Source organism: Plectropomus leopardus, chromosome 13 (genome assembly GCF_026936395.1).
Source record: "Plectropomus leopardus strain MGB_pleo_1.0 chromosome 13, ASM2693639v1, whole genome shotgun sequence".
Lineage (NCBI taxonomy): Eukaryota > Metazoa > Chordata > Actinopteri > Perciformes > Serranidae > Plectropomus > Plectropomus leopardus.
In genome coordinates this window covers 15,299,725-15,327,500 of record NC_142188.1, presented here as the reverse complement: position 1 = coordinate 15,327,500, position 27,776 = coordinate 15,299,725, and the positions used below count along the sequence as shown (strand labels likewise).

General features: G+C 40.1%; 1 protein-coding gene across 1 annotated transcript in view; it reads right to left on the bottom strand.

Moving 5' to 3' along the window:
- The window catches only part of lrmda (leucine rich melanocyte differentiation associated), a 245,390-nt gene that overhangs the window by 216,612 nt on the left and 1,002 nt on the right, over window positions 1–27,776 (bottom strand). Inside the window, exon 2 of the mRNA XM_088086693.1 lies at window positions 26,590–26,690. Coding sequence (XP_087942819.1) covers window positions 26,590–26,690 — 101 coding nt within the window. The remainder of the gene's footprint in view (window positions 1–26,589; window positions 26,691–27,776) is intronic.

The window sequence follows — 27,776 nt, the reverse complement described above, 5'->3', positions numbered from 1 at the left end:
ATTGATGTTGACAAAACTATGTAAGAAGATTGGCAGCCAAACTCAGGCAGCAATTTACATCATCCAGGGGAATTTTGACAAACACTGAACAGGTGAGAGGATTAAACTCCACCTCCTTGATTGATACCAGATTTGTTTTCGTAGAGAAATTAAACTTTTGCTTTTAAGCCAGTGAGTTCCCTTATCTCTCTATTCTTTAGTAGGTTTACTCATGCGCGGAGAAGGTGCTCAGAAGTTTCCAAATACACTCAGCGAGATTGGGAGGAACTCACTCTGTCACAACCTTTTGTGAAGGGTTTACAGCTTAAAACCGTTGCCCTATACACCGGTGACCCCTTTTCCCCTCCGACTCAAAAGTTTCTCCAAACATCAAACTTGGGATTATCTTTTGATTTCCTTTTAGATGAAAAGAGTTCTTAAGTCCACAGCTGTGAGGTCTGACAGACAAAGGGAGAGGAGGAGAGACTGCTAAGTCACCAAATTTATCATGACTGGGTTACCTCTCCTGTCAGAACCTTTTTTCTTCCACATGCTAATTGGCAATATCTTCCAACACTCCTCCAAACCTCCTCCATCAACCCCCCTTTATCCACCCGGCAGTACGCCCCCTTTATTTTAACCCGCTTTCCCTTTTCTCTCCCCTCTCCCCCTCCTTTTCCCTGCTTACCCCCATACAGAACCTCGCTCCCTGGCTCGAGGCTGTCCCTCTCTGGAGGGAAGCAAGGTCTGTCAAATCAAGTCGAAAGCCTATTAGCATGCTAATCCACAATAAAAGCTCAAGATCTCCTGGGCTATATTTGTTACTTCCCCTAGGTCCAATCAGACATATAAGGAGGTGTTGATAACTTATAACCAAAATGAACTGATTTGCTTTAATGCCAGACTCTGTATATGTGCTTGCGGTGATCAGAAAAATAAAACAAATCCAATCAAGAGGTGGACTATGTAAAAGCAATCCTCAAATGCTCAGAAAAAAATACATGAACTGTGTGTGTTGAAAGGATGTTTTTTGTAACATCATGGTCTCACTTACTGAGCATCAAAATGTGCCGCTTGAAGACTGTTTAGCGTCTGTGTGAGATGCACCAGGCTTTCCAAGTCCAATGTAAACCACTCTGCGTCATTATTAGACACTCAGAGCAGCACACATAGTTGAAAGAGCCTGAAAGTCTACTCATGGAGGATGGATGAGTCCAACAAACACTGGACTTTTACTCATGAAAGCAGTGTTTGACGCCAGCAGTGGTTGCGCCGTTTGTGGCACTCAAAGCCAGGTGTTTTTAGGGTCATGCTGCCGCCTGTCCTGCCACATATGTGCCACTCAAAGTTGAGTGTTTCTGAGCAACATCTGCAATGCTTTCATAACCATAACCAAGTGGTTTTGTTGCCTAAACCTACCCCCTGTGCATTTGTGGCACTCAAAGCCGGGTGTTTTTGGCGTCACACCACTGTCTTTCCAACCACATTTGTGACATTTGAAGCCAGGTGTTTTTTAGCAACACACTGCTGCCTTTCCAGCTGCATCTGCTACACCCAAAGCTGGGTGTTTTTCAGTGCAATCTTTTCCTTACAGTAACCAAGTACTTTTGCAGCTAGTTTGCCTAAACCTAATCACGGACCCCTTCTTACTGCTGCATCTGTGCCACTCAAAGCCAGGTGGTTTTTAGCAATACACCGCTGCTTTTCTTTAAGCATAGCCAAGAAGTTTTGTCAGTTTACTGCTAACCTCTTCGGTGCCAAAATACAATGATGTCCCCAGCATCATTTTAGTAACACCCAGGGCTTCTACACAAGCAGCAAAATATGAAGGGGATAAGGGTTAGGGATAAGGTCACATTGCTCCGGAGGTACAGTCATTCATGACACGCCTGCTAAGAGAGAGCGGGGTCCAGTGAAGCCAAAAGGAGACATTTTAAATCTTGAGACCAAAACCTCTTTAGTTAAAAAAAGAGGGGGCCTCTTTACTGAAAGTACTCATGTATCTGCGATGTAACTGCATCCACATCTGTGGCTCTATAAATCCCCCCAAAAAGGGCAGCTTTACTGGCATCAAGAGCTGTTAAAAATAAAGAAAGTGGTTTGACACACATCTTTAAAAACAGTTGCTATTCAGTGGAACTGCATGATGTGCAAAACATGTAATTATGTGATTTGGGCTGTATCCTGTAAATCATCAGCTTGCATCTATAAACCCTGACATGAAAATAAAACCAAGTCCATGTATGGCAACTAAATTATGATTGCAATAATTAATTCAAGTCAACAAGAATTACTCCTACATTATCTGTGCCACAGTAACCGAGACTTTGAGGATAGCCTCAGCATTGCTTTTCCATTCTTCTTCCTTCACCAGCTCATCTTCTCATATGATAAACATTTCATGCATCCCAATTCATCATCTATTTTCTGAAACACTGACACAGATATGATGAGAAATATAATGCAATGTGTCTGGCAGCAGCATTAACTTTAAAAAAAAAACTTCTCCTGTTTCTCAGAGAGCGCCAGGCATGGCTTGCACATAGGGAGATCAGAGAACATGGCCGCTTTGGTTCGCCTGCTACCATCAATCAGACCCCAAATGGCTTCCCTGACATCACCACTACTCATTTTCCAGCGTGCCTTATGTGGCCACCATCTTGAAAAGAACAGTAGAGGGAAAAATTGGTGAGGAGGAAGGTTGCTTTTTTGATGAAAGGTGCAGGGAGGGTTGGCTAAAATCCCTGCCAAATATTCTCCGAACAATAGGTTTCCAAACACATCATCTGGAGAGGTGGGCTGTAGATGTTGTCCAGGTGCATGACAGAGAGTGAGTTCTGTTGTCAATATTGTATGTTTGAGATTTTTGACACATGCTCACCCCTACCTTACCCCTTCGTTGTTAATGCCGTCCTCCCCTCACACACTTCTCTCCATATCTTTACCCCCACCCCCACCGCCCCTCCCTTCCCTTCCGTGTGCAGAGGCCAGAGTCAAATTTACAACAACTGTCAAAGTCAGGGATGACAGATAAATTAATCTTCTCTTCATGAGTTTACATCCCAGGCATCTGGGCTGCTGATCTGGCCCCTAACAAGCGCCGGGTCTCAGCGAGCTGTCTTTTAAAGCTGATGTTTTCATGGCCAGAGATGAATTACCCTGTCACGAGAATCTATTTATACAGCAGTTAGAGGGTGGGGCTCTGGATGCAGGACAGCGTGATTTCATGGGTTAAGGTCCCCTTGAAGCATCTCTTAAATCTGGTTCTGTCAGACACACATCAGCACCAGGTCCATTTTTTGAGTACTTTTTGTTATAGATTTTCCTCACATATGCAGACTTATTGTTCTCATCAGACTCGTCTGCGATCTGCAGTTTCCGGCTGCACGGCTCATATGAACATTCCTCCCTTCATTGATCCAAAAGTAAACTTCTCTTTGATGGAGGCTCCATTAGGGAAATTACATTACTGTAGAGTGTAAAAACATATAGAGCAAATGTAAATTCACATTCATCATCCTAAAGTCAGACAGGAGATGGAGTACAGGGGATGGAGTTGCCCCTGTGGATCATGGACCCATTATCCAACTCAAACAAATCCAGTGGCTGTAAATGCTGCGAGTCCCACAGGCAGTAAATGAGTCTAACTGACAGACAGGTATATTTTGACAAGGCATGAGAGCTTTTTCATTTACGGGTTATATTTATAGAGTATAGTTTTAGGGGCCCATTTTTAGTTTTAAACATAAAAGCATCAGTATTGGGAAAACAGGGCAGTAGAAAAAAAATGTTGATTTACCTTTAAAATCAACCTATATTTTTAATTTTTAGAAACCTAAAAGGAAGTAATAGCATTTGCTGTAGCAAAAATACAACCTACATTTCTGTGACAACACTTTAGGTGTATTAACTGCACTATAAACTACTATGGCTGTGCAGTTGGGCCAAATTTATTTATTTTTTTAACCTTAGGGATGATTCATGATTTGATTTTTTTTTTTTTTTTTAATCCATGCAAAATGCAGAAGACTAAAACAGTAACAGTAACATGGTTGGCCAGTAGGCCTGAATGATAAATTTATGATATGACTGCACAGGTAAATTTAATAAAAAAATAAATAAATAAAAAACTCACATTATGACAAGACAGTAAATATTGTAACATATTTTTCTTATTAATCAAAAAGAAATCACCTCTACACCTTCAGAATTACAGTTTCTCTTTTGCCAAACTAAAACTAATAGGGCTGCAGCTATCGAATATTTTAGTAATCGAGTATTCTACTGAAAATTCCATCGATTAATCGAGTAATCGGATAAAACATATTTTTGTTTAGTTAAAGAGCAATTATAAATATACATGGGACAATAAGACATTTCACCTTACAATGAACCATTGGTTTCCTTTTTTAACTACCCAGTTAGCTTTATTATGTTTTTATTTTCCACCCTCATCACTCTGCAGCGCTGTGTTTTTACAGATTAAATAAAGCCTGTATGAGAGGCACGTTAGCCACGCATCCACAGTAGTCATAATTAATAGAAACCTAGCCCTCCGCAGGGCTAACGTTATGTTAGGAAGGTACAGTAACGTTAATCTCATTAATTAGCGCTACGTTAACTTAATTTTGCCTTGTCTCCGGTGACGGTCCTCCGCTCTCGGAGTAAACAGGGGGCCTTCGATGGAGATGCTGCAGCATTGAAGACGTACTGTTGTGGTATGCAAGCGCTGTCTTACAGTGAATACACGCAGCAGTGTTCGCCTTGGTGTCCAGCTTGAAATGCTCCCACACTTTTGACATTTTCTGCCTTTTCTTTGTGCCTTTCGCTTTCGTCGCCTTCTTCGTCGTTACCTGTACATCCATGGTTAAAACCAAACATATCCGCCGCCTCTTTTTTATTCCTTTACGTGCGTGACGTCAGCGCATTGTGCCGCATTAAAAGTAGTCCGGGCGAAATACCATGCTTTGAGCTGGCAAAATTAAACGATTCCTCGAGGCAGAGAAAATTCCTCGATCATTTTTTGTAATTGAGTTACTCGAATTATTCGAGGAATCGTTTCAGCCCTAAAAACTAACTTTACTGCCTTGTTGATTTTTTGTAAAGCACATTTCAGTCAAACTCAATACAAACAAAATAAAAAAACGTAATCTTTCCACTGTTCCAATAATTCCAATATGACATAATTTGCATATATGATGGCTCTACATACTGCTTTTTCCTGCTGTCTGTGTAGATAGCCTCTTTCTGCTACTGGGTTAGCTCACTGAATTAGAGTCTGTAACTGAGAAATCTTGCACAGCCAGACCTATCTCCACACGTCGTTTCAGTGCTGTATTACTGAGTAATGGCTCGTTTTTTGGAGGCAGACCACAAAATAAGCTAATACAATGACAAAAAACATGCCCAAAAAACTAATTTAGCCAATAGCATAGATATTCATCCAAAGAACCAGTCCCTCTTGGAAGTTGGACATTTGACTGAAAAACCTGCATTTTTTGGTCCCTTCATGGTACAACCCATTTATTGTACCTCAAGTTCTTTTCTGATCCTCTACAGTAGGTGCTGCACTGAGCATGAACGTCTGTTGTGTGAAATACGTGGACCTCCACAGTCCCTTTACTGGAAAGTCAAAAGGATCATGTGCTCAGTGGACGCCTGAGGGAATCAAGTTGTAGGAAACGATAATGCACATTGGGTACATATCAGTGTTGTAGTCAAGGCCACCGAAACCAAGATCAAGTCATGACCAAGACAAAAAGTATCGAGACTAAGACAACACCAAGTCTCTCAGGGATTGAGGCCAAGTCAAGACTAAGACCGAGCCAGAGCAAGACTGTCTCAAGACACTGCATGAAACACATAAAAAGGTAACGCATGCAAATCGTAGGCGGTACTTAAATTGATCTGAATTACCCAAACTCCCATTAAAACACCCACAGAGAACAAACAAAGATTTCTCTTCATATACCACTTTTATTGCCATATGTAAATTTTATGCGTGGGACTTTTCTTTTGTTTTCTATGATAAAACAAATACAAGCACTAAGGAGCTGAAAAATATAAACATCTTTATTTAATTGTGCCTTTTTTTGCAAAGACAATTTAGTGATATGCCAGTCGTGGTCTTGACCGATCTTGAACTAAAAACCAGGGTCCCCTGTGTCTCAGACCAAGACATGAATGAATAAAAATGTGGTGGAGTCCATGACGAGACGAGACCTTCTTGAGACCGGTCTCCTGGGCTACAATGCTGGTACATGTTGTCAACAAAAAAAACCCGACTACAAATGGTTTCTGTTAACTTTCAGCGTGTGGAGCTTGGTATCCAAACTAAAATTGTCACATGACCCACATTATCTAAAGGAGTACAGCGTGTGTGTGTGTGTATTCCACTTACAGCCTGTGATCATGGAACTAGGGTTACAAATGTGTAACTCGTTCCTGAAAGTGCTGATGACTTTCCTGCTTCAGTCTCTCTCTCCGTCTCTCTCTGTGCCTCTCTCGCTCTCCCTTTTTCACTCTCTCACTCTCATTCATCTTAAAATGGATTGCTCTGTCACCTGGACTAACACTTTACTGAGAGCAGCCATCAATACTTTTTGTCAAAAACTGCAGGCTGTGCCAGACATGTCATCAATCACCATTTACATAAAACAAAGAGCTTTCTATGACTGCCAGTCAGACGCAGGACTGCTCTGACTTTGCTGAAGATAAAAGGAGCTGTTTCATAGGTCCACAGAGACACTGACTGCACTACAGGCCTACATGTGTTGTCAATCTCAAACCAATTGCTATTGGTTTGCAAATAACAAGCAATAAATCAATGAACCAGAGCTATTTGATCTCATCCATGAGACTCAAGGTGAGCCTACAGCCTTATGTAACAGCTCTACATGAATAGACAGGTTAATGTGTAAATGGATGAAAATAGCACCAGTGGGAAAATCACTGTTATAATGTTAGAAATTCTCCAACGAGTGAAAGTTACATTTATAACACTCAACACAAAGGGCTAATGATAAAATGCAACTGTAACATTTAACTGCCTGACCAGCATCTGCGGCGTGTCAATGTCCACCTGTGTTTGGATGAGTGCATAAGTCAAGAGATATGAACGGCATCCACCTCACATCCATCCCCAGTAGACGAAAATAAGCCAGCGTTGATATGAAACACACACCGGCCTCTGCGGCCTGGCTCGTACATTCACAGCTTCTGACACCCAGAGGAAAGCAAGATTTCATATCATTTATTTAACAGAAGAAATATGGTAATCTTCTCTATAATTGTTCCCGCTCCAATCCATATTTTTCCAGACAAATACAGTAAGCAGACCAAAAATTCTGAGATAATCTATTCAGCCGATATGGTTTGTTATTTGGGAAATAATGTATTGCATAAGCACTAAAAACTGATTCACTAGAAACTAACAAGATTTCCTCTGTTTTCTTCTCACCTAAGGTTTAGCAAAGGCGCACACATGCATGCCATGTGAGCGTGCGTGCATACATACACACACACGCACACAAAGAATTCAATTTGGAAACCATCATTGGAGCGCAGAGGAGAACTGGAAAGTCATATTGCTATAATGCTCAGATTATCAATCATTCTGACACTTTATTGGCTTTATCACTGTACATACCATTAAAATGATGTCTGGCCCAGATTGTCAGGGGGCAAACATTAAACAGGCCAGGATTAAAATGCAGATCCCAAACACCTTCCCCTCTGCTGCTGAAATTGCACAGGACTAGGCAGCTGACTTTGGATGTGCTGTCAGCGGAGACATCGCATCAACACGGAGCCGGGCTGACGAGTAGATAGATAGTGTCACACTCAGGAAATGCAGAGGCTTCCCTCTATTTATCACATGCTGTAGTCAGTCAATGCACTAAAAGAGTGATAACAAATGAGGGGAAGAAACATCTATTAATCTCCCCTTGCACTCCTAATCAGACATCATTCGCAAACTCCTTTGCACTAGAATGACATGCGGCTAGCCTACTGCTCATGAAGGAACATATTAATACCAACACTTGTACTATTAAAAGTAATTTTGGTGGCTCTGAGGCAGTGAGGAAAGCAAATATCCATATTTCAAAAGATCTTGACAGTTAAAAGGTTGTTAATGGGCATTTAAATGCTAGTGCTGCTGCCAAGCTGGCAAAGAGAGCCATAAAGCAAAAGAAATGTCTCTTCTCTCTCAAAACCTTTAATCAAAGCCATGTAAAGCAAGTACACTACTCTGCCGCCTGTGTACAGCAAAAAGAAAGGAAGTTTTCTGGAAATTCGTTTACTTCCTCCTGAGTTTCTGTAGTCAGAAAATATGTTGTTTATGCATGTTATTTTTTGTCTTTCCATAAAAACATAAGTTAAGTTAAAGGTTCAGTGTAGGATTTAGAGAGATGCATTGGCAGAAATGGTATATAATGAGAGTGTTTTCTAAAATGCATAATTACCTGAAAGTAAGAATTGGTGTGTTTTTCTTACCTTACTCTAACTGTCTAACTGAGTCATGTTTCTACAGCAGCCTAGCATGGACAAACACAACACTGGCTATTCAAGTTTTTGTATTTTAACCATGGCCACTAAATATCGCAACCCCTCTGCATGAAGCAGCATCTGATAAACACTGATTTTTTTATGTGAAACCACTTAATTCTTTGTTTTTTCTGATAAATATTTACATTTGTTTTGCAGGGAAGAAGACCGCTGCAGATAATTCGGCTTCCAGTGAAAACCTCCAGAACATCTGGTTTTTAAGTTATCAGAGAAAAAAGTGAGCCCATATTAGGAGGTGCTGAGCTAGCAGCCTGGCTGTGACCTGCCAATCAACGTAGGAGAAACACTCATTGTAACTTGAAACTGCTCTATTCTGTGTTGTAATTATTTTAATCACATGGTCCACTTGTTTTTGAAAGGAAGAGACCTCTGCTGATAATTTGACTCTTAGTGAAAACATCCTGAACAATAAACACTAAAGGAGTCTTACTGGGTGTTAACACTTGGCCAATGGAAGGAGCTTAAGCTTGTTGCAATCTGCAATTCTTATTGCCAGATGCCACTAAATCCTACATACTGTTCCTTTAAAGGGTTATTACTTTGAATCATTCATTCGATCTGTTAAGGTCTGGGATTTTCTTCTTTATTTCTGACAGATAAGCAAAGGCCAGAAACAATCAGTTAAACGGCATGCTGTGCCTGGGAAGTGCAACTCACTGTTGTAAGCTTGTACTCTTGGTGAAAATGTGTTTTTTTCATCATTTCTACAAACAAGAGAATTGGTTCAAATCAAATATGTCGTAACTGTCACATTGTGGAGGATGTCCAGACCTTAAGTGAAAAAGTCCATTACAACAAGTCTGACATCCTACATGTAACTGTCAGCCCTCTACAGTAACCTGATTTTTTTATGGTTTCCTTGATCTTAGTGATGGACTGAAGAAAAAAAAAACTAGCCATGTATGCAATTAATATATAAGTCCAGCAATTCACCATCAACTACAAATAGGAACGGATGGTCAGAGTAATTACAGCATGTTTAGTTTTTTTAAGAGAACGAATGTAGAGGTGGCATGCATCCAGTCCACCTTGTAGAAAAGGAAAATGTCAGGGGAAATATCTATGACAGTTATGATGATTGTTTGACTTTGTTTGCTTTGTCAGTCATTTGATAAGAAGAAAGCAGCACACTTCTCACTAGCACAAGAGAGTTTTTACTGGTATTTAATAGACTGAGTGGAGTTGTAGCAGTAGGGGAAGAGCTGCAAAACTCAGACCTCTGTTCAATTTCAAGATTTCATATGTAGTTAAATTTATAGTTATGGGGCTTCATGATACATATGGTATACAGAGGTCCTGCTGAGGTTGCATTATTCATTTTCACTCCATTCCCATTTTTTTTTTCCAGGACAGACATTATATATCACTTTTTTTCCAGAACACAGCCTCACAGCACCTTATGTTAATCATTATGCAGGACAGATGTGTACAATATGAATTTGACCTATAAACAATTAAATCAATGTAATTTAAATCAATTTATTCCACAATGACTGCATTTCTAATAACACTGCTACTATAATGTGTGTGAAAATACCCATTGTCTCTATATGATAAGATCTATTGTTTGGATGTAAAATATTGCTTAAAGGAGCAGTGTGCAGGAATAAGTAAATCTAAAGTAGCAAAAACACAACAATTCTTAATTTCAGATTATTATACATGAAGAAAACATACTTATCATATTAAATTCACTTTTTTTCCCAATATATCCCCCTGAATCCTACACATAGGACCTTTAGTGGTTAGCAGTATTGATATGTTTTGAATAGATTGACAGAATATCTGATGTCTGGATAAGAGACATTAGGTCTGCCTATATTTTATTTCCCTGACTATGAATGTTTCCTTGTGCTCTGGATGTGCTCTGGAGGCAGGAAGCTAACGGTCAAACCCACAGGTCTCATGACTAGACACAAGATTTTTCTATCTACGTCACTTCCTCATTAGTGTCACACCCCCCCCACCCCCCCCCTCCCCAACTACACCCACAGCCTTCACTTCATGAAGTCAAACTCACAGCAAACAATATTTAGCTTCTAGGTTAGCTGTTACTGAATGAGCTCTTATCCACAGTATCATATCTGATCACTTCATCAGCGTTAAATAAAATGGGCAACCAATGCTAAGATAATTGTAGCATATAGTTTTGATCATATGCTCGCCTCTCTAATGAACTGTCACAGCGTGAACGCAAATGACTGCCTGCCTGTGTGAACTGTACAGACGAACAGACACGAGTCCTCCTGTACGGGGACTTTGAAGCCTGTCACAAAAGGCTTGAGACAGCACTGTTCCTCTCATTAATCTCCCAATAGAGGAAATGAATAGACTGACTGGGCTCGACATTTTTTGTTCTCTCATAAAGAGAAACACAGAAGAGCTTGGAATGAGACTCCACACATTATGAAAGCTATTATCTCCAGCTGCCAGTCTCAGTAAGAGAGAGAGAAAGCTGGTAATCCAAAACTAATAGGCAGAATGAGAGGTGCAAAAAAGTAGGGGACTGGGTCAGATCATCTCTCTCTCCTCCAATTACTGACAGACAGTTGAGAATATGAAATGAGACTGAGGAATGAGAAATATTCAGATTTTCTCTGCGTGGTATTAAACCCTGACAAAGTAAAAGAAAATTGGTGGTTTCAATTTTGACAATGTATCGAACCTGACAAGATATTAAAGTGATCTCAAAACACAGACTGTCTGTATCATTGCAAAGACAAAATAGGATGTTCTCATTTTGGGTCATAAAAAAAGACAAATTGACATTTTCAAAATGACTCCAATCCCTTCATCATTAAATTATCAGGCTAACAAGCATAGCTTGATGTTTACAGTGAGACTACACTGGCACCAATCCTCGGCCACCAAACCAGTGAAAATAGCAAGCATGACATAAAACTGCTTGATCTGCAGTCAGTCACCGCAAACAAAATCCCTTCAAATCCTTGATGACGGCAGGACACTCATCTACCACATACATCCATCGTCGGAGAGTTTACCAGAAGGTCACTGGATATAACAGACTCTCCGACATCCAGCAGGTGATTATTAACACATACGACCACAGAAAGGTAAAGAGACATATATCTTTCTGTGTTATTATGCTTTGAAAAATACACAACATTCAGTTACACTGTAAAATCTGACAAATTGGTCACACTTAAAATAATCTTGGAAACCAATTACTTTGAGAAAGTAAAGGAAATATAATTAGAAATCTTTATTTTTGTGTACTTATTTACTTTTGACAAAGTGTTCCGTTTACTTGAAATTTAGCTGTATTTTCCTTAATTATGGGAAGTTGTTGCAACTGAATATGACAAATGAAATTACCTTTTTCTTTTTAAGTGTTAGCAACTTCAGCAAACCCCGTTAGTCTGACTTAACTTGACTGTGACAAAGAGGATTTTGCCAATAATGAAGACAGGAGATCTGTGAGTTCTCTTTTCTTAACATGTTTAAGAAAAGACAAATACTACTGACTAGTTTGCGAAGGCGGAATACAGATAAATAAATAAATAAATAAATAAATATATTAACTTAACATATATCAAAATTTACGGTTATATTTACTTAGATTTTTCAAAGCAATGGGTTTCCTTGTCAGATTTTACAGCGTCTGGGATCTTTTTATTAGTTCCTATTATTATCATTATTTGAATGACTAATATAATTCCAAGCTTTCTTTCTCCATTCGTTGAAAACAAATTTGTAGTTTTCTCTCACATAATACACAAAACCCACACACTTGCATCACCAACACCCCATGAGAAATTTGGTCATACAAGCCTGTCTTTTTTTTTAGCTTCCGGATATTCTTTTCAATTCTGGGTACCTCGAGCATCCTCCACTGGCTCTCCCACTTCAAAAACACACCTCATGAAAAAATCAGGAGGCCTGTCTGACATGTGTCCCCGTGCCCTGATGGCATGCCAACACCAAAGACCAGCATTGATTTTCTGTAACGCGGGGTCGGATTAGCCCTCTGCAGGGATTAGCTGCCTGTGCAAGGCCTCAGGGTTCGCTATAAAACTAATAATTAATTTAAACAGCCAAGCCCATGGAAGGATACACTCACTACAAGTCCCCAGCATGGGGGGGTGAGTATGAGTGACGGACTGTCTGGCAGTCCGTGAAAGGAACAGCTGTGTGTATTTATAGGCCTACTGTATATTCAACTTGGTTCTGATAATTAACTTCATAGTTGCACCTCTGTCTTGCTGTGGCCTCACATGGCCACCGCCACACATCTATAATCGTTTATGCTACATATTACGCAGACTTTCAAGCTCTTTCTACTACAATGGCTGAAATTCCCATGGCATGTCTGGGTCACCAATTCGGTCTAAGCACTTCTCCTCCATCAACAACAGTTTTGGCAGCCTAGCGCCAGACAGCCAAGAAAAAGGCAATGAAGATGTTTACCGATATCGTTTCATCACCATCACAAGCACCTGAACTGAATCAAAATTGATTTTGTGTTATGGCAGACTTTGTGTTATTATAAAGTCATATTGTTGACCAAAGATTGATATAATACCACAATGTGATGAAACTTGTGATTTACACTTCGAATGTATCAATCAAGTCTGCACAAATGAAGCAGACCAATCACATATCACTTTCAACTGACAAATCGTCACGTTCAACATTGTGGCATCATTTCACCGGTTTGTCCTTCAACAAAAAGTAAAGATGCACAATCAGCCAAACAATCACACTATGAAACCAGCATCTGTCTTCTTTGTATAAGAAATATTCCTCAGTGTCATAAAGCAACACAGCAGTTTTGTGTAAAATGCAGCTCAGATTCACTTTGGTATCCAAATGCCTTGAAATGAATGTGGTGATGTTTATTGGCATTTTAATAAACTACCCAAAACAACAGGCCTAAAGCTGTATGAATGAAAATGTCTGCAGACAGATGTGTGTTTGACTTGAAGTGAAACAAAAACAATGAAAACAGTCACAAGCTGAAGCATTTCACTGCATCCCTCTGTTATCATCCCCCTTCCTCTTACCTAGCTGCCAATAAGGGTTGCCATAGTCAGAGAAGGTAAAGGGATTTCTCCTTCTCTTCCAAACACTTTGATCTGACTGACACACAAACGGCCCTCAGATCACAAGTCTGCAGACCCTGTTGGGCCTCTCTGCCTGGTCTGCTTGTACATGTACACTTGGTCCCCGTGAGGATTCCTTACCCTCCTCCCATTTCCCTTCGTCTTCCCCTTTATCCCTTCTTCTTCCTCCTCCTCTGCCTCCTCCTTCTCCTCCTCTTCCTCTGCTGTTTGGTGTTTTGAAACATCTGAGTACAGACATGTTCTGAGCTTTGGAGGACCCAGGGGCCCAAGATCCAGACAGAGGGAGAAAATAAAGAAACTCTACAGTGCCCACGGTGCAAAAGCTATCTCACCATTATCACTGGGGAGAAACTCTTAAACATCACCAAACGTCTGGACAGACAGAGGAGATCAGAAGACTGTTTGGTCTGTTGTTCACATAATCATACTGTCAGCTAATGGCGCAGTCAGCAGCTCACAGTGGAATCACTATGATTTGAGTCAATGCATTTATCCTAATGGATATACAGTGTTTTATGAGGGAAAACAGAGAATATGAATACTGCACTACACAGACTGCTGGCCCCAAAATGGAAGGGTTGTTCCTTGTAGTTTTCCAGCACAGACGTGTCAGCAGCATGGACATGAAACATGCCGTCACTGTTTCTTATCTCAATATGTCCCTGGGTGGAAAAGTGAGGCAACAGCTTACTGATGTCTTGCAGCCTGCCTGACCATTAAAACATATTTCCATGCTGATGGATGTCAGATGTAGCCTAAAAAAAAAGAGCTTGCCCTTGATTTCTGAGCTCATTCCCAACTACAGTTTTCTAAACTTATTCTTCATGCCTCACAAATGGAACAAGCAAACGTAGACTATAAACAAGTTAAAATAATAGAGGAAAGGGCAGAACACGAGTGCAAACGGGTGAGAGCACGGGGGCCGTTATCTACCGCAAATCTTCCCGTCTGACCGATATCAAGTTCTTGGGATGGCGGCTTGGAAGGACAGTCAGTGGTTTTTATAAGTGAAAGCTGTGAAAGATGTGAGTAAGTTTATCTGAAATGGAAACAGGAAATGAGTTACAGCTGTGCTGAGAATGTGGCACAGCTGTCCAGGGCCAGAGATGGTTTAAGCATTCTACAGGAGTGCAGAAGAAAAAAAAAGTGAACTCACCCCCAAAGGTTGTTGGGGGCCTGAAATTGCAGAGCAAGCAAATAAGATGGGCCGCATGCACTGCAGTTTATCACATCAAGAGGGGTAAACCATGATTAAACCTGACTCAAATGATAGAGCTTAAAAATTATTATATTAGTCCCCCGTCCTCATCGAGATGTAACGGCAAATTCTTTTAATAATCATGAGGCCTTCAAGAGCTGCTATCTCTAATAACGGCCTCCAACTTGCATTTTATGGTCATAGGATTTATTCATCAACTGACAACATTTATCATGCAGCCCTCTTAAAAAATCATCCCCTAAAATTCAAAACATGGCAAGAACTGCAATCATCCTCTAAAATCTTGGCAAGAACACCCCCATGTATCTGTCTTCACTTTTCACCCCTGGGCCTTCTAGAAAAGACTGCGAGAGATTGAAAGCCATGAAGCGACCAAAACTGCCTGGACCATACCAAAAGAAGCTCCTTTGTTCCTCTTCCAAAAACAGGCTCCAAACCTTTTTCTTTTTTCCATTTGGGATCCAGCCAAGGGAAGTTAGAAGTATGGCTGCCCCTCTCCATGCTCTGTTCTAATATGTTCCATGCCTTCCAGTTGCTTACATCATCAATCTGGGAGATGGCTAAGTGTGATGGGGTGAACATAAACAGTGCTTGAGTTATGAGCTAAAAGAGACACAGGTTGTGTCTCAAACATAAGTTGGCGCCCTCTTTGCTTTTTTTTTTTTATTAAAAAACGCTCATACAGAGAGGTCCTAATCGCTGGCGGGTATTCTGAATGACCTTGCATGTGGTATGTACTTTAAAAACCAGCGCTGCGGTGGGAGAGCATTGAAGAAAAGGAAGCAGCTTTACGATATCAAAATTCACCCGCATCAACTTCAAGCAGCGAGCTTCTTATTGACAGCTGAGTGCCAGTCCTAATCATCTCCCTTTTAATGCTTGCTTAAAAATGCACACCCTCGTGTCAAAACCTGAGCACACATTAACTTTCCCCAAATCGTCTACTTACTAAACATGTCACTACTGAATTATACATCTGACTTCTCCCCCCCTCTCGTATTTACATGGTGTTTCGGCAGAATTTGTGTAGCAGTTGTAAAGTATTTAATAAGTGTTTAAATATGTACGAGAGTCAAGATCTTAGCCGCTGCATGCACTGTACAGTCGATGTTTACGCAATATCAAAAGACTCTGCTACGCCTATCAAAATGAGTAAGACATATGGATGGTTTGTTTTTCACTTGCCAAAATAGAAAAGGGAGTGTGTCCACTTGGGCCCCATCAGGTCAAATCATAAAGATCCATCACTGGCTTTGCACTCTGCTAAAACGCTAAGGAAACATATTGTAGATTTTAAGACCCTTTTTATTCAGCCAGACTGTGTACTAAAACTAATTGGATTTCTGTCAATGGAAAAAATATATCCCTGGGACAGCTTTGAACTCAATAGCTCTGACTATCCAACTGCACATGAGGGAGTGGGACCTTGCCACATGCCAAGCACCAGGGAGGAAAATTAAATCGGTGGTCAACATAAAATATTAAAATAGCATGGTATCGAATTTTTGAAAAATGATGTCAGGGCGGCTCATTATGGCCAGCAAGGCAGTGAATTAAGCTATATTTAGTGGGTGATAATTGAAATCATAGCTGTAGTCATTACCACTGACAAGTTTCTAAATAATACCCAATAAATCCACTCTTTTTAGCAAGGTCCCCGTGACAGCTGGCAGTGCTGAAAAATATAAAGTAGAGAAACAGAATCTCTTCTCCTTTCTTTCCTCTCTCCCTTCCTCCCTGCCCCCCCAAAACTCTTCTTTCTCTCTCTCTCTTAGAGCCAATAAAATGTCAGCTTTTATTCTCCTCCTCCAAAGTGTTGGCTAGATGTCAGCAGACCCTTCTAAAGCTCTGCCACTGCAAGCTGAAGGCCTGTAAATCTCTGTGTCAGTGGCACGCCATCCGTCTTGGGATATACAATAAAAAATGTGACGCAGTCATAAAAGGAATGGCATCGCTGCCCAGTATATATAATGTGAACAAAAGGAACATAAAGATGTTCCATTCCATTCAGAATCGGAAACCACAAGATGGCCTTATATTGAAGAAGAGAGGAGGATGTGGATTGCCCTAGAAGACTGATGGCAGCTCCTGACAGTGATTAACAGATGGTTCCCCTGCCATCAGTGGACTTTTGTTGTGTTTTAACAGAGAGATAAAGATTTATACCGTGTATGTTACACTGAAGGTAAAATAATTGTACAGCCGACAGACTTGCTGCTCAACTGTACAGCTTTAGCTTATTCCTCGGTGCCATAGACCTTAACTGTTGTCCAAAAACCATTAAAAACACATCAGTAAGCCACACTTTTGCAGTGGGTAACATGTTCCGCTATTATGATTAACATGGGCACTGTAGTTTCTGATTCAATTCCACCTGCATTGTCCTGATGCTGTGAATACTTAGAGTACCAAATGTATAGTCATCAGCCATTGAAAATAGTCCCTAACAAATACACCATCAATTTCTCTTTCAGAGGTATTTAAATAAAACTACAGTGCCAAGCTATTTTAGGAAATTAGGAAGCATTTTTGAAAGATGAATAAATGTATTTGTTACCCACTTTTAAGGATTTATATCTTCAGTAGGGGAAAACGGGTTTGGACTGAGTGCCACATACACTAGCAGGGTGTTTTTTTTTTGTTGTTTCTTAACAGATTTTGCATCATACTATTCTGATGAATTTGGTCCACTTTAACACATACTGAGAGAAAATGAATTTTGGTAAATATCTGCAAACACAGACAAGTTTACCAAGTTTATCTTGATTGCCTGACACTCTCAACAACTGTCTCTCATGCAAACTGTTGTATAACTTACTGTTGCATACATGCATACTTCTGCAATGCTTTGGAAACCATCAAGAATTGTTGCGCAGTTTCACTGGATAGTTTGTTTCTATGGTAATACTTGCCACTTCCTAAATCTAGCCTGGCAGAAGGAATAAGAAAATATTTTTACTTGCATGACATATCCATGAGTGAAACCACATCAACCTTGTAAAACTAGAAAGCTGGAAGAATGTGACATATGTGTGAATACTCCACTTACCCAATTCGTTTAGCTGTCTTTGTTCTTATTAGCCCTTTTTTTACACACAGATCCCCCAATAGTGCCGCAATGAGGGTCTTTCATCATGTCGCCGTTGCTTTTTTTTAACAGAAGCAAACAACGCAAGCATATTGCCGCCCCAATGCGAAAAAAGCAAAAAAGGCGCAATGGACGTGACATGTAACAGAACAGCGTCGGCCCCTATTACGTAATCTTACATACACATCCGGCAGCACTTTCTGAACAATAATCTGCGCAGAGGGTACGGAGCTCTCAGACTTCATTGTTTCTGCAATTTACGAATTGGGGAAGCCCCAATTCGTTGTTGCTGCTCTTTGTCTTTGAGTTAGCTGCTAACTGTCTTTGAGTTAGCTGCTAACTGCTGCTACCTGCTTTTTAAATCTACCGGCAGTGAATTGCACACATAAGATGTTTGAAAGAAGGCACACCCATCCCATCCTGCCAGCTGTCCCTTTTACGCTTATGTCGACTGTACTGTTACTACCACCACTGCCGGCTTAAAAGTGAGACAATTCTGTCGTCTCATTCATGGTCTTACCTTTTAAATAGAACAGCAAGGATGGTTGACTGTAGATCTAATTTAGTGCATCCAGTTCATGCATGTAGTTTAGCATACAGTTTGTGTTCAAAATGTGTTTTTTATTTATAGTCCAAATGACGCTAGATTCAAACACAAGGCCAGATGTATAGGAACAAATCAAACAGTTTAGTAGATCTTAATGCTCGGTCGAAGAGCATGTGCACCACATTTGACGACATCCATTAGAAAGTATAAAATATGCAGTTCATCTGCAAACATCTTTGGTCCTTCAGGCATTTTTTTTCTTAAAGCAAATTTGGCTTAAGACAGAAAATACAAAGCTGGACAGAGAAGACACAAAACAAAACAATGGATGTAATGAAGGCCACATTATTGCGGGTTGGTTGCAATTTGTGGAAGAGCTTTCATTCATATAGAGTTTTCCATTTTGCCAAAGAAAGAAAACAGATTTTAGCTTACTTTAATTGCATTGTTAGATTGTCTTAATTGACTTAATGCAGTGAGAGGTTTTGTGTCAAATGTCTACAATTTAACCTTTCACAGACCTATCCAAAGACATTAAAACTGACACTGACCAAACTGTCCGAAACATCTAAGTTAAATGACTTGAGTCATCAAAACCACACATATGAATTTGACAAATAGAACAAATTATTCTTTACTTCTTCTCTGAAGGACTCAGTGACTCAGGCTCTCTGTTGGAACTCTTTTAACTGTCTTCAACAGCGAGAAAAGTGTTGCTGCAATCACATCAAAGAAAATTCTCATATAACCTCAAATTGGAGAGATGGAAGAAAAAGACAAGCCATCCATTACACATAACATCCTTAGCTCTATGTCTTCCCATCACTTTTCCAGGAGTAGTGCATCATTTAAAAAACATCCTAGTGCAAATTAAAAAGGTCATTTTTTCCCCATACCACTGAATGATACAAAATTTCAATGTCCTTGATATGAATAACTTATTTCCTGCCAGACCATGTCCCTCTCATCTCTCTGATTTAAATCTCTTAGGGTTTGGAGAGCTCTGCATCCTCCTTAATTTATGAGACACAGATCAGGTTATCCTAGAATATCGGCCTAAACAGGCCTGATAGATCATATATGGAATATATTTCCTCAGCAGAACAGAGTACGCCACCACTATTACCAGACACACACACACTCGCTCCCAGTTAAGTGATTTGAGGACTTCATACTGCCAATGTTTCATCTCCTCTCCTCCTAACTGACACTTTATCTGCATACCGGCATCTCTGAAGATTGAACACTTAGGCAAGACAATGACAGGATCTCTTGCCGTTGTCACTTCTCATTCTAGGACTGGTCTAATGCCTCTTACTGGGCTTCTGCCAATAACACAACCCCTCCTCCCCTCACCATCAAAAAAAACAGAGTCTACCTAGCTCGGATAGAAAAGGAGCACTTGATGTCTGTGACACTCATTTGTCAATTAGCAGGCCCCTTCCCGTGTTGACACACAGCAACTTGAAAGACAGAGCGGTGCCAGTGACGAATTAAGAGAGACAGATGAGTGAGGCATGAGCGGCGGAGTAATACTATAATGTTCTTTAGATATGAATATAAAACGACACAGCTGACAGGCCATACAAGGTTTTATTTCATTTCTCAGTGTACCAGGCCTCCCTACTTTGTCTTCTTTGTTCTCTTTTCATCAGACTACTTACATCTCATTTTGACAGCTGGGCGACATTTAGAGCACTTTCGTTTTAAAATGCGAGTTAGCATACTTGATTTGTCATTAAAATGCAAAACGCCTGCCATCACCAACATAGCCCGGGTGAGCACATACCCCCTCAGACACACACAGACACAGACACACTCAAACTGTACATACACACACATACAGTACACACACATACACAAGCAGCTGAGGTTAATCTGCAATGCAACGTCCAACACAGACCCCTCGTTTCTTAATGGCAGGTGCAGTCAGCAATTCTAATCTGATACACTTTTTGTCAAATACAGAGAATATCTCCTCACGGTCCGCTAGCTATCCAATCTGTGTGTGCACTAAAAAAAAATGGTGTTAATGCACAGCCTTGGCCCTATAAATGGCTTGGACTAAGCCACACAACACTATTCCAGCCAATCAGCAACAGAGGCAGCTCATGCTCTCATGCACAAGACAGGGGAATGGTCATGTATGTATACAAGAAGGCAATGGATGTGAGGACGGTAAATCTGGCACATGCTAAAACGCTGAACTCTGCAGCGAATATTAACAGTTTCTTCAGACTTGCTGACCCCACCTGTGACAACTGTGCGCATCCAAAAATTTTTAACCACAGGGCCCACGTGCAGACTGCGCATGCTTCAGTTGCAAAATGTAATGTCGTGTTCAACACTCCAGTCCAGTTGGTGGTGCATCTATCTCTAGCTGGTTTTTGCCAGAATGACACCAAACTGGATGATTCATTTGAAGCAATATTGTGCAAAGAGATCAGCCGTTACCCACATTACCCACATGTCACCAGGAGTTCTCCGCTGGTGACAATCACAAGAGCTCTCCTTGTTTTCTTTAGGTCGCCATTTTCTTTCTTAAATTCACAAGCTTTTTCTTCTGATTTTCCTGGCAGTTGGCAAATGGTGTTATGGTGCAATACCCTCCCTAATTCGATACCAGCTGAAATAGAGTGGGAATCAGAACATAGTTGTGCATAAAATGTCTCAATTTTAGATGAATGGAACCACATGTGTGCCCCCTTGACTATTACAAGCCTGCAGTCTTAGAACATAAAATGCAAAAAGTAATGTATGTCCCAGCCTAAATTTATTGATTGATTTTTTTAAGCATTATTCACATAACCAACAGAATACAGGTCAACCAGTGCTACTAATAATGGAGGAGAGAGTCAAGAACCAGTGTTACAGGTTTAACTTGTGACTTTCTTTCTAATGCAACAACGGTTGCTTGAAGTGATTGTAATAAAGTTTCAGAGCATACTTATCTAGTTTGTTCAGGAGTCTTAAACTTAAGTAAATCTAGTGTGTATACAGTGAACATGCAATACAAGTCATACAGTCTTAGCAGATTTGCAAAAGATGAATTTGGTCTTGTAAGCAACTTACAAGATTTTACCACAGTGAACGAAACTTTTTTTTTTTAAACTCATAATGTGATTCCATACAACGCTAACTCAAACTACAACCACCAAAATGATCAGAGAATTGAATTGACAGCCCTCTGACATGGTCACAACAAAAACTGAATACATCAAAAATGAGTTATACTACAAGACTGTTTCATTTTAATAGTTTGCACAGCTGTTCACATTTTGGGGAACATTTAAAGCGCTATACTTCAGCAAAGTTCTGCTGTAGATTTGTTAAACAGATGAGATCAGCTGGAATGGCCAACGTTATGATCAACTATAGCAAATATCTGACAGTTGTGTTTAAAATTTTACACGCAACTTAACATTACATGTGCAGTAATCTGTATCACATGTGTTGAGAGGACAAGTGATGGGCAGATATAACTAACTAAAACAGATGAAAGTGAAATAGAGCACGCTTGACTTTCAGCTTGGGTTTAAGGTTTCACCAAAGCTGCCACTGCACAAATGTGATTTGTTTATCAAAATGCCATGTCAGATCTGAGAGGAAAGGTTGTCACTGTTCTAACAATATTAGGATTCATCCTGTGACTCACAGACATGTGTCTTCCACAAACCTCAAGTGTCCAGGACGGCAACACTGTATGTAACAGATGCAGGCACCAAAACTGCACCCGAGTCACAGAGAGGAATCACGTTAAAGCAGCACATGCCCACCCACTGCATTGTATACACACCTGACCTGGAACAAAGTGGACGACACAATACTATCCAAGCCCGTTCTGAGACAGAAATCTCACTGTGCGGCACACTTCTCAACACATTGATGAGACAGGCTGACACTGCAGCACACAGAGGGAGAAGTGTGGGTGTGACAGCCCGCTACCATAATTTCATCCTGCCATTACCTGCCCAGCCGCTCACAGTTATGCTCGCAGAGACATGTGCACAAACACTGCATGCAAGCAAAAATGCACGAGCATACACACAAACATAAACATACACACAATAACACACTGTTAAAGGTGATGCCAGTACATTTCTTCTCATTGTGACTCATTGTCACGTTGCCGGATGAGTGTTGTCAATTGAGCTGACAGAAATAAGCATATTAGCTCCAACAGACTCTGGCAATGTCTCTCTCTCGATTTGAGTCAAGCAGCACGAACAAGTGCATGATGCTGAAGGCAGTCCACTGAGTCTCACAAACATGTGCATCTGTTTACACCTGGCTTGCTTGAGCTGACACTGAAACGGGGTCATGGTGTCAATACACAAATGTCTCTACTACATGACACCTAATGTCAGACCATAGATTCCTGAATGGTAAGGCTACCAGGAAAAATAATTACATAATACTGATATTTAATGTTTAATGTTACCTGTGATTTTGGTCAATGTCACTGTGGTTACGTCATCTTTTCTTGATATTTAACACTGCATTATAGGTAGCACGATAAGGACATCACTATCACGCAATAAATGCTTAAAAATACAGTGTTGGGTGAAAGTCTAATTAGTAATTATCTCTGGAACGTGTACCTTTACATTTTTTTTTAGACATCATAAGCTACGTCTGTTTAACTGTGACAGTTACTAGCCAATTTGAATGGATTAAGCTAATATCTATGTATGTGTTTATTCATTAAAAAATATTCTTTTTTTTAAGTATGACAGTCATCTTGCAGGAAAGCCTGTCAATTAGAAAAGAAAATCGAATACAAAAAATATTTCTGAAAATGTTATATTAAATATATGTAGATTGATTTAAAGGGGAGATGGTCTGTGCTCATTTCCTTGAGCCAATGAAATACTGGGAGACCTGTTTATTATTACATCAGAGCACATCAAACTGCACATGCTACAAGCTCTTTATATCAAGATACTGTGTCAACATGCAGTGTTATCTGATTTTGTCCTTCCTACCAAGCTCAAAGAGCAACATATAAATACAGCGGCAGAGAAGGTTTTTCACCATTAAGCAGTGGGTCGGGGCCTCTTTCTATTAGGTGCATTCTTATGGGGATCAAAACTACTGAGGGGGTTGCTATGCATTAGTTAGCATATAACTTTATCACATGTTGAGCTGCTTATTCAATTTCACAGCTCCACCCACCCATGACCTTCCAATGTTGTCATGTGAGCACCCAAAGACACCAATTACAACAGAAAGTGAATTTAAGAGACAATAGTGGATATAGGTCTGTAATATGAGAGGTGTGTATGGTGGAACGGCTTGCAAAGCCACCCTAGCAGGTCAGTAATGTATACTTTATAGCTCTAGATAGAGATACAGCGTTCAGACATCTTGCAATGGGAGTTAACATATACTGTTTTTCCATGTGAGCCATTTAAACAGACTGTCTATTGGAGAAAAGATGAAGCGCTGTGTAACAGATCACTTTGCCCACCAGCAAACCATCAATCAATAGTCCACTGATATGAGCCCCAAATGATTCGAGTACCACTTCATTGCTTCTGCACCGCTTCTCTGCCCATACCACCCTTTGAAGTTTAGTAATGATATCTGACATCTGAGATTAGCCAAACTGAAAATTAGTAATGAATTAGTAATATCTGAGCCATAAATATTTTATTCTAAACATCAAGTCCTTAATGTGATGGGTTCAAAGGCAAGAAACATAATGGCAGCCTTGATCTCCCTGAAAGCAACACACATAAGGGCTGTTTCAGTCTGATTTCATAAAGCTGTTTGCAACACATCATTTCCTCAAAGGTAACACTAAGATGCACTTGTTCACTATCCAAGTATTTTGAACCATGCAATCTGTGTAAAGAATCAAGATAACTCAAAAGTCTGCCAATTGCTGCAAGTTAACAATGGCAGGAGCATCTTGCATGCTGTCGGCCATTTGATAACACTTATGTGGAAAAGCTTCTGTGGCATTATCTAAATGTGGGTGCTCAAACTGGCTGATTAAGTTTGAAACTTTAACTACAGCGTAATGGGGAAAAAATGCAATTCCAGTCAGTGTTTGTTGCAGAGCTTTAAGTGAAGAATATTTCTGAGCACCTGAATTTGTGGCAGGTGCGTGGGAGGGCAGCATGACTAATAAAAGTGAGAACTCATGCACACCATCTCTCTTACTGTTGGTACTTTTAACCATATCCATGATGCAAACTACTGATAGCAAATACCATAAATATACCAGCACTAGGGGGCTAATTAAAAGTTTAAAAAAACAACAATAATGATTTTTACAACCTGTGTAGGGCGCAAATTTGCTAATCTTAGGATAGCAAAAGAATAACTTGCCCTACTCTCCCTAGGAGTGGCTAGTACTCTTCATTGGTTGGATTTGTTGGGTTTACGTAAGAGTAGTGGGATTGATTAGGATTAGGGTGAGAATATAAGGAGAAGCCAATCAGAGGCAGAGAAAGGCAAACTATTCCTTTGCGACCCTAGCATTTGCAAATTACCACGTGGGGCACTTTCTAGTTAGGTAGAATCGATTTGTCATGCCTGAGGACAAAGCCACCACCACCTACTTCCCCATTGCTCAGCTTTCACATCAGTAAAGTTGTTTCTACCTGAAATTTATGTTGTCACTACAGTGAAGAAAAGAATGTCAATTGCAAAATCCCAAGCTCATTATGTCTACTATTTTTTATATTTGGAAGACAATATTAAGATTGACGTTCTCACCTGCACTCCTACTTTATCCCACACGGCCGTGCATTTCAGAGCATGAGATTAGCATGCTGCTAGGATGCACAGATTTTCAGACGCAACCAGCAACACTGAGAAATCCCTTTGCAACTCTACTTGATGACTGCTACTCACGTTAAACAAAAAACTTAAATGATTTGGTACAACTGGTTTTCACATCTGGTGCAAATCGTACCCAAGTAGTATGCCACACTTGCTATGACGTTTTTCAGTAAACGGGGGCACGAAAATATGAACAGAGCCCAGGTAAAATAAACAGTGTTTACACTGATCAAACCAACTAGACTTTGGGTCAAGGTACTCAGATTCAGGCTCTGGTTCCTGATGTAAAAGCTTCCCTATTGTCAAACCATCTGACCATTATGTCTGTATGAAATTTTACTCAGTGGCCTTACGGTAGATTGTGAATAAGGTGACACTGCTGGACAGAGTCAAGAAAGGCTTTAAAAGGTAAAATTTGACCAAATTATCTTCACAACATCAACAGGGCAAAGTACTTGTTTCTTACCAGATCTATGCCTTTACATGCAGTTCGATTTATCTGTGTGTTCAGGTTCAACAAACCAAGTGCAGTCCTCAAACTCAACAATCCTTGTAAGAGTCTCAACACTTGCTTGTATCCGTTGTAGCACATTTACAATGACTGGAACAGTACCTTATGAAAAGGTGACCCCCAAACGAAGAAAAACTGTGTGCACACATCAATAGAGTTAATATTTACAGAATACAGTGGCCTGCTCAAAGGCACTTCAGCAGTGGGTTCATTCAGACATTTATGCATTGACCCAAAACAGATTTTTCCAGCTGCTCTGAACACTGTGTGTAAACGATGGATTTCCTAATATGACACAATATAAATCACATCACATTTCCAGCACTGCCTCTAGACAAAAACTTTCAACAAAAAAGGGCCTCTATCGAGACGGCTTTGTGGCCTGACAGTCATGAAAAGGGTTCAGAAACAAAAGCACCTCATAACCATCATCTCCTTTCTTTTACTTGCCAGATCAACTGTGCAAGTCCTGCTGGTGAAATGGCAGCCCCCTCTGAAGCAGCTGCCATGAGGTGTTCCTTCATGTCCTGACTGAGGAATCTTTTCTCCTATTTGCCCCCGAATTAGCATGTCACATTTATCGATCACGCCTTTTATCCTGCCCCAGCATGGCAGAGGCCCAGCACTAACACCCATTGAGCTCTTTGATGTCATGATGACACTCTGACCACCTACAGGCTGAGGGCACACATGCAATTCCAACTAATGTACAGATGCAGCAATAGACTGAGAGGGATACCAAAACTGACAACACATGCACCCACGTGATAACATGTTTGCAACTTTGCATCTGTCATGTACCTGAGCTGATTGAAGCTTAGATCCAGTCTTCGTGCAAACTGGCCATATGTGTCTCCGAGGAAGTCTGGGATGTACTTGCAGTCATGTCCAATGTAGGAAATCTTTAGGAATAAAAAAGGAATAAAACAGAGATTAGTGTGAGATTAGCAATACATAATGGCATCCCTGACATGAGCACAGCAAATTAATATTAGAATCCTGATAGGGGTGGGAGTCACCAGAGCCCCCCCCAATACTATATATATACATATATATACACACACCAGGTAAGTCCTGTTGCAATCAACAATCTCTTTTTCAAGGGAGGCCTGGCAAGACAGCACTATCAGAAAAAGTTACAGACAACAACCACAAAAACCATGTAAAAGAGTGTATACAGTAATGTATACGGTAAACATATGGAAATATTATAATACCAATGCACAATAACAAGTACCAACCGATTCATTCACCCTTGTTCTTATGAGAGTTTTAAAATCAGGCAGAGAGACCAGTTATCTTTGTATCAAATCCTTTTGGAGACTATTCCCAAGTGAGGGGAGCAGAGCACATAAAAGCTCTCTTTACCAACTCGGGCCGTGCACAAGGAACAGACAACAAAACTAAATCTTGAGATCTCAGACTACAGCTACAGTCAAATCTCTGTTCAATCAAACTGCAAATGCATGAAGGCAGTTTACCCAATTAGGCTTTTAAATAAACAAATACCAGTGACTGAGGCTCTGAAAGGTCAAAGATGGTCAACCAGCCCTGAAATAAAGCTTACAGTGATGAGTGAGAGCTTAACAATTTGTAGCAAATCTCAGTGCACTCTGATATCAGGTATCTAACATATGCAAGCAATTATAATGATACTTAAAGTCATGATACAATGTCACTGCAATTTTAAATGTTTTTTGATATGCTGAATATTGTGATAACATGTTGTGATATAAATTGAAATTTACTACCTGCCAATTTCAACTTAAAAAATGAAAAACTTAGTCAACATCTGTTTTTATCTATTAAGATAAAGTTGTCAGTTTGTTCACTTCCTTTTTTTTTAAGCAATATATATGTAGCAGACTAAAAAAAGCAATTATTTATAATATACTGGTAGGCTCCCAAATGTTCAATCTGTATTTGCAATAATAATAATTTATTCCATTTTTTAAAAATCGACACTTAGTGTCTATGCATGGATACAA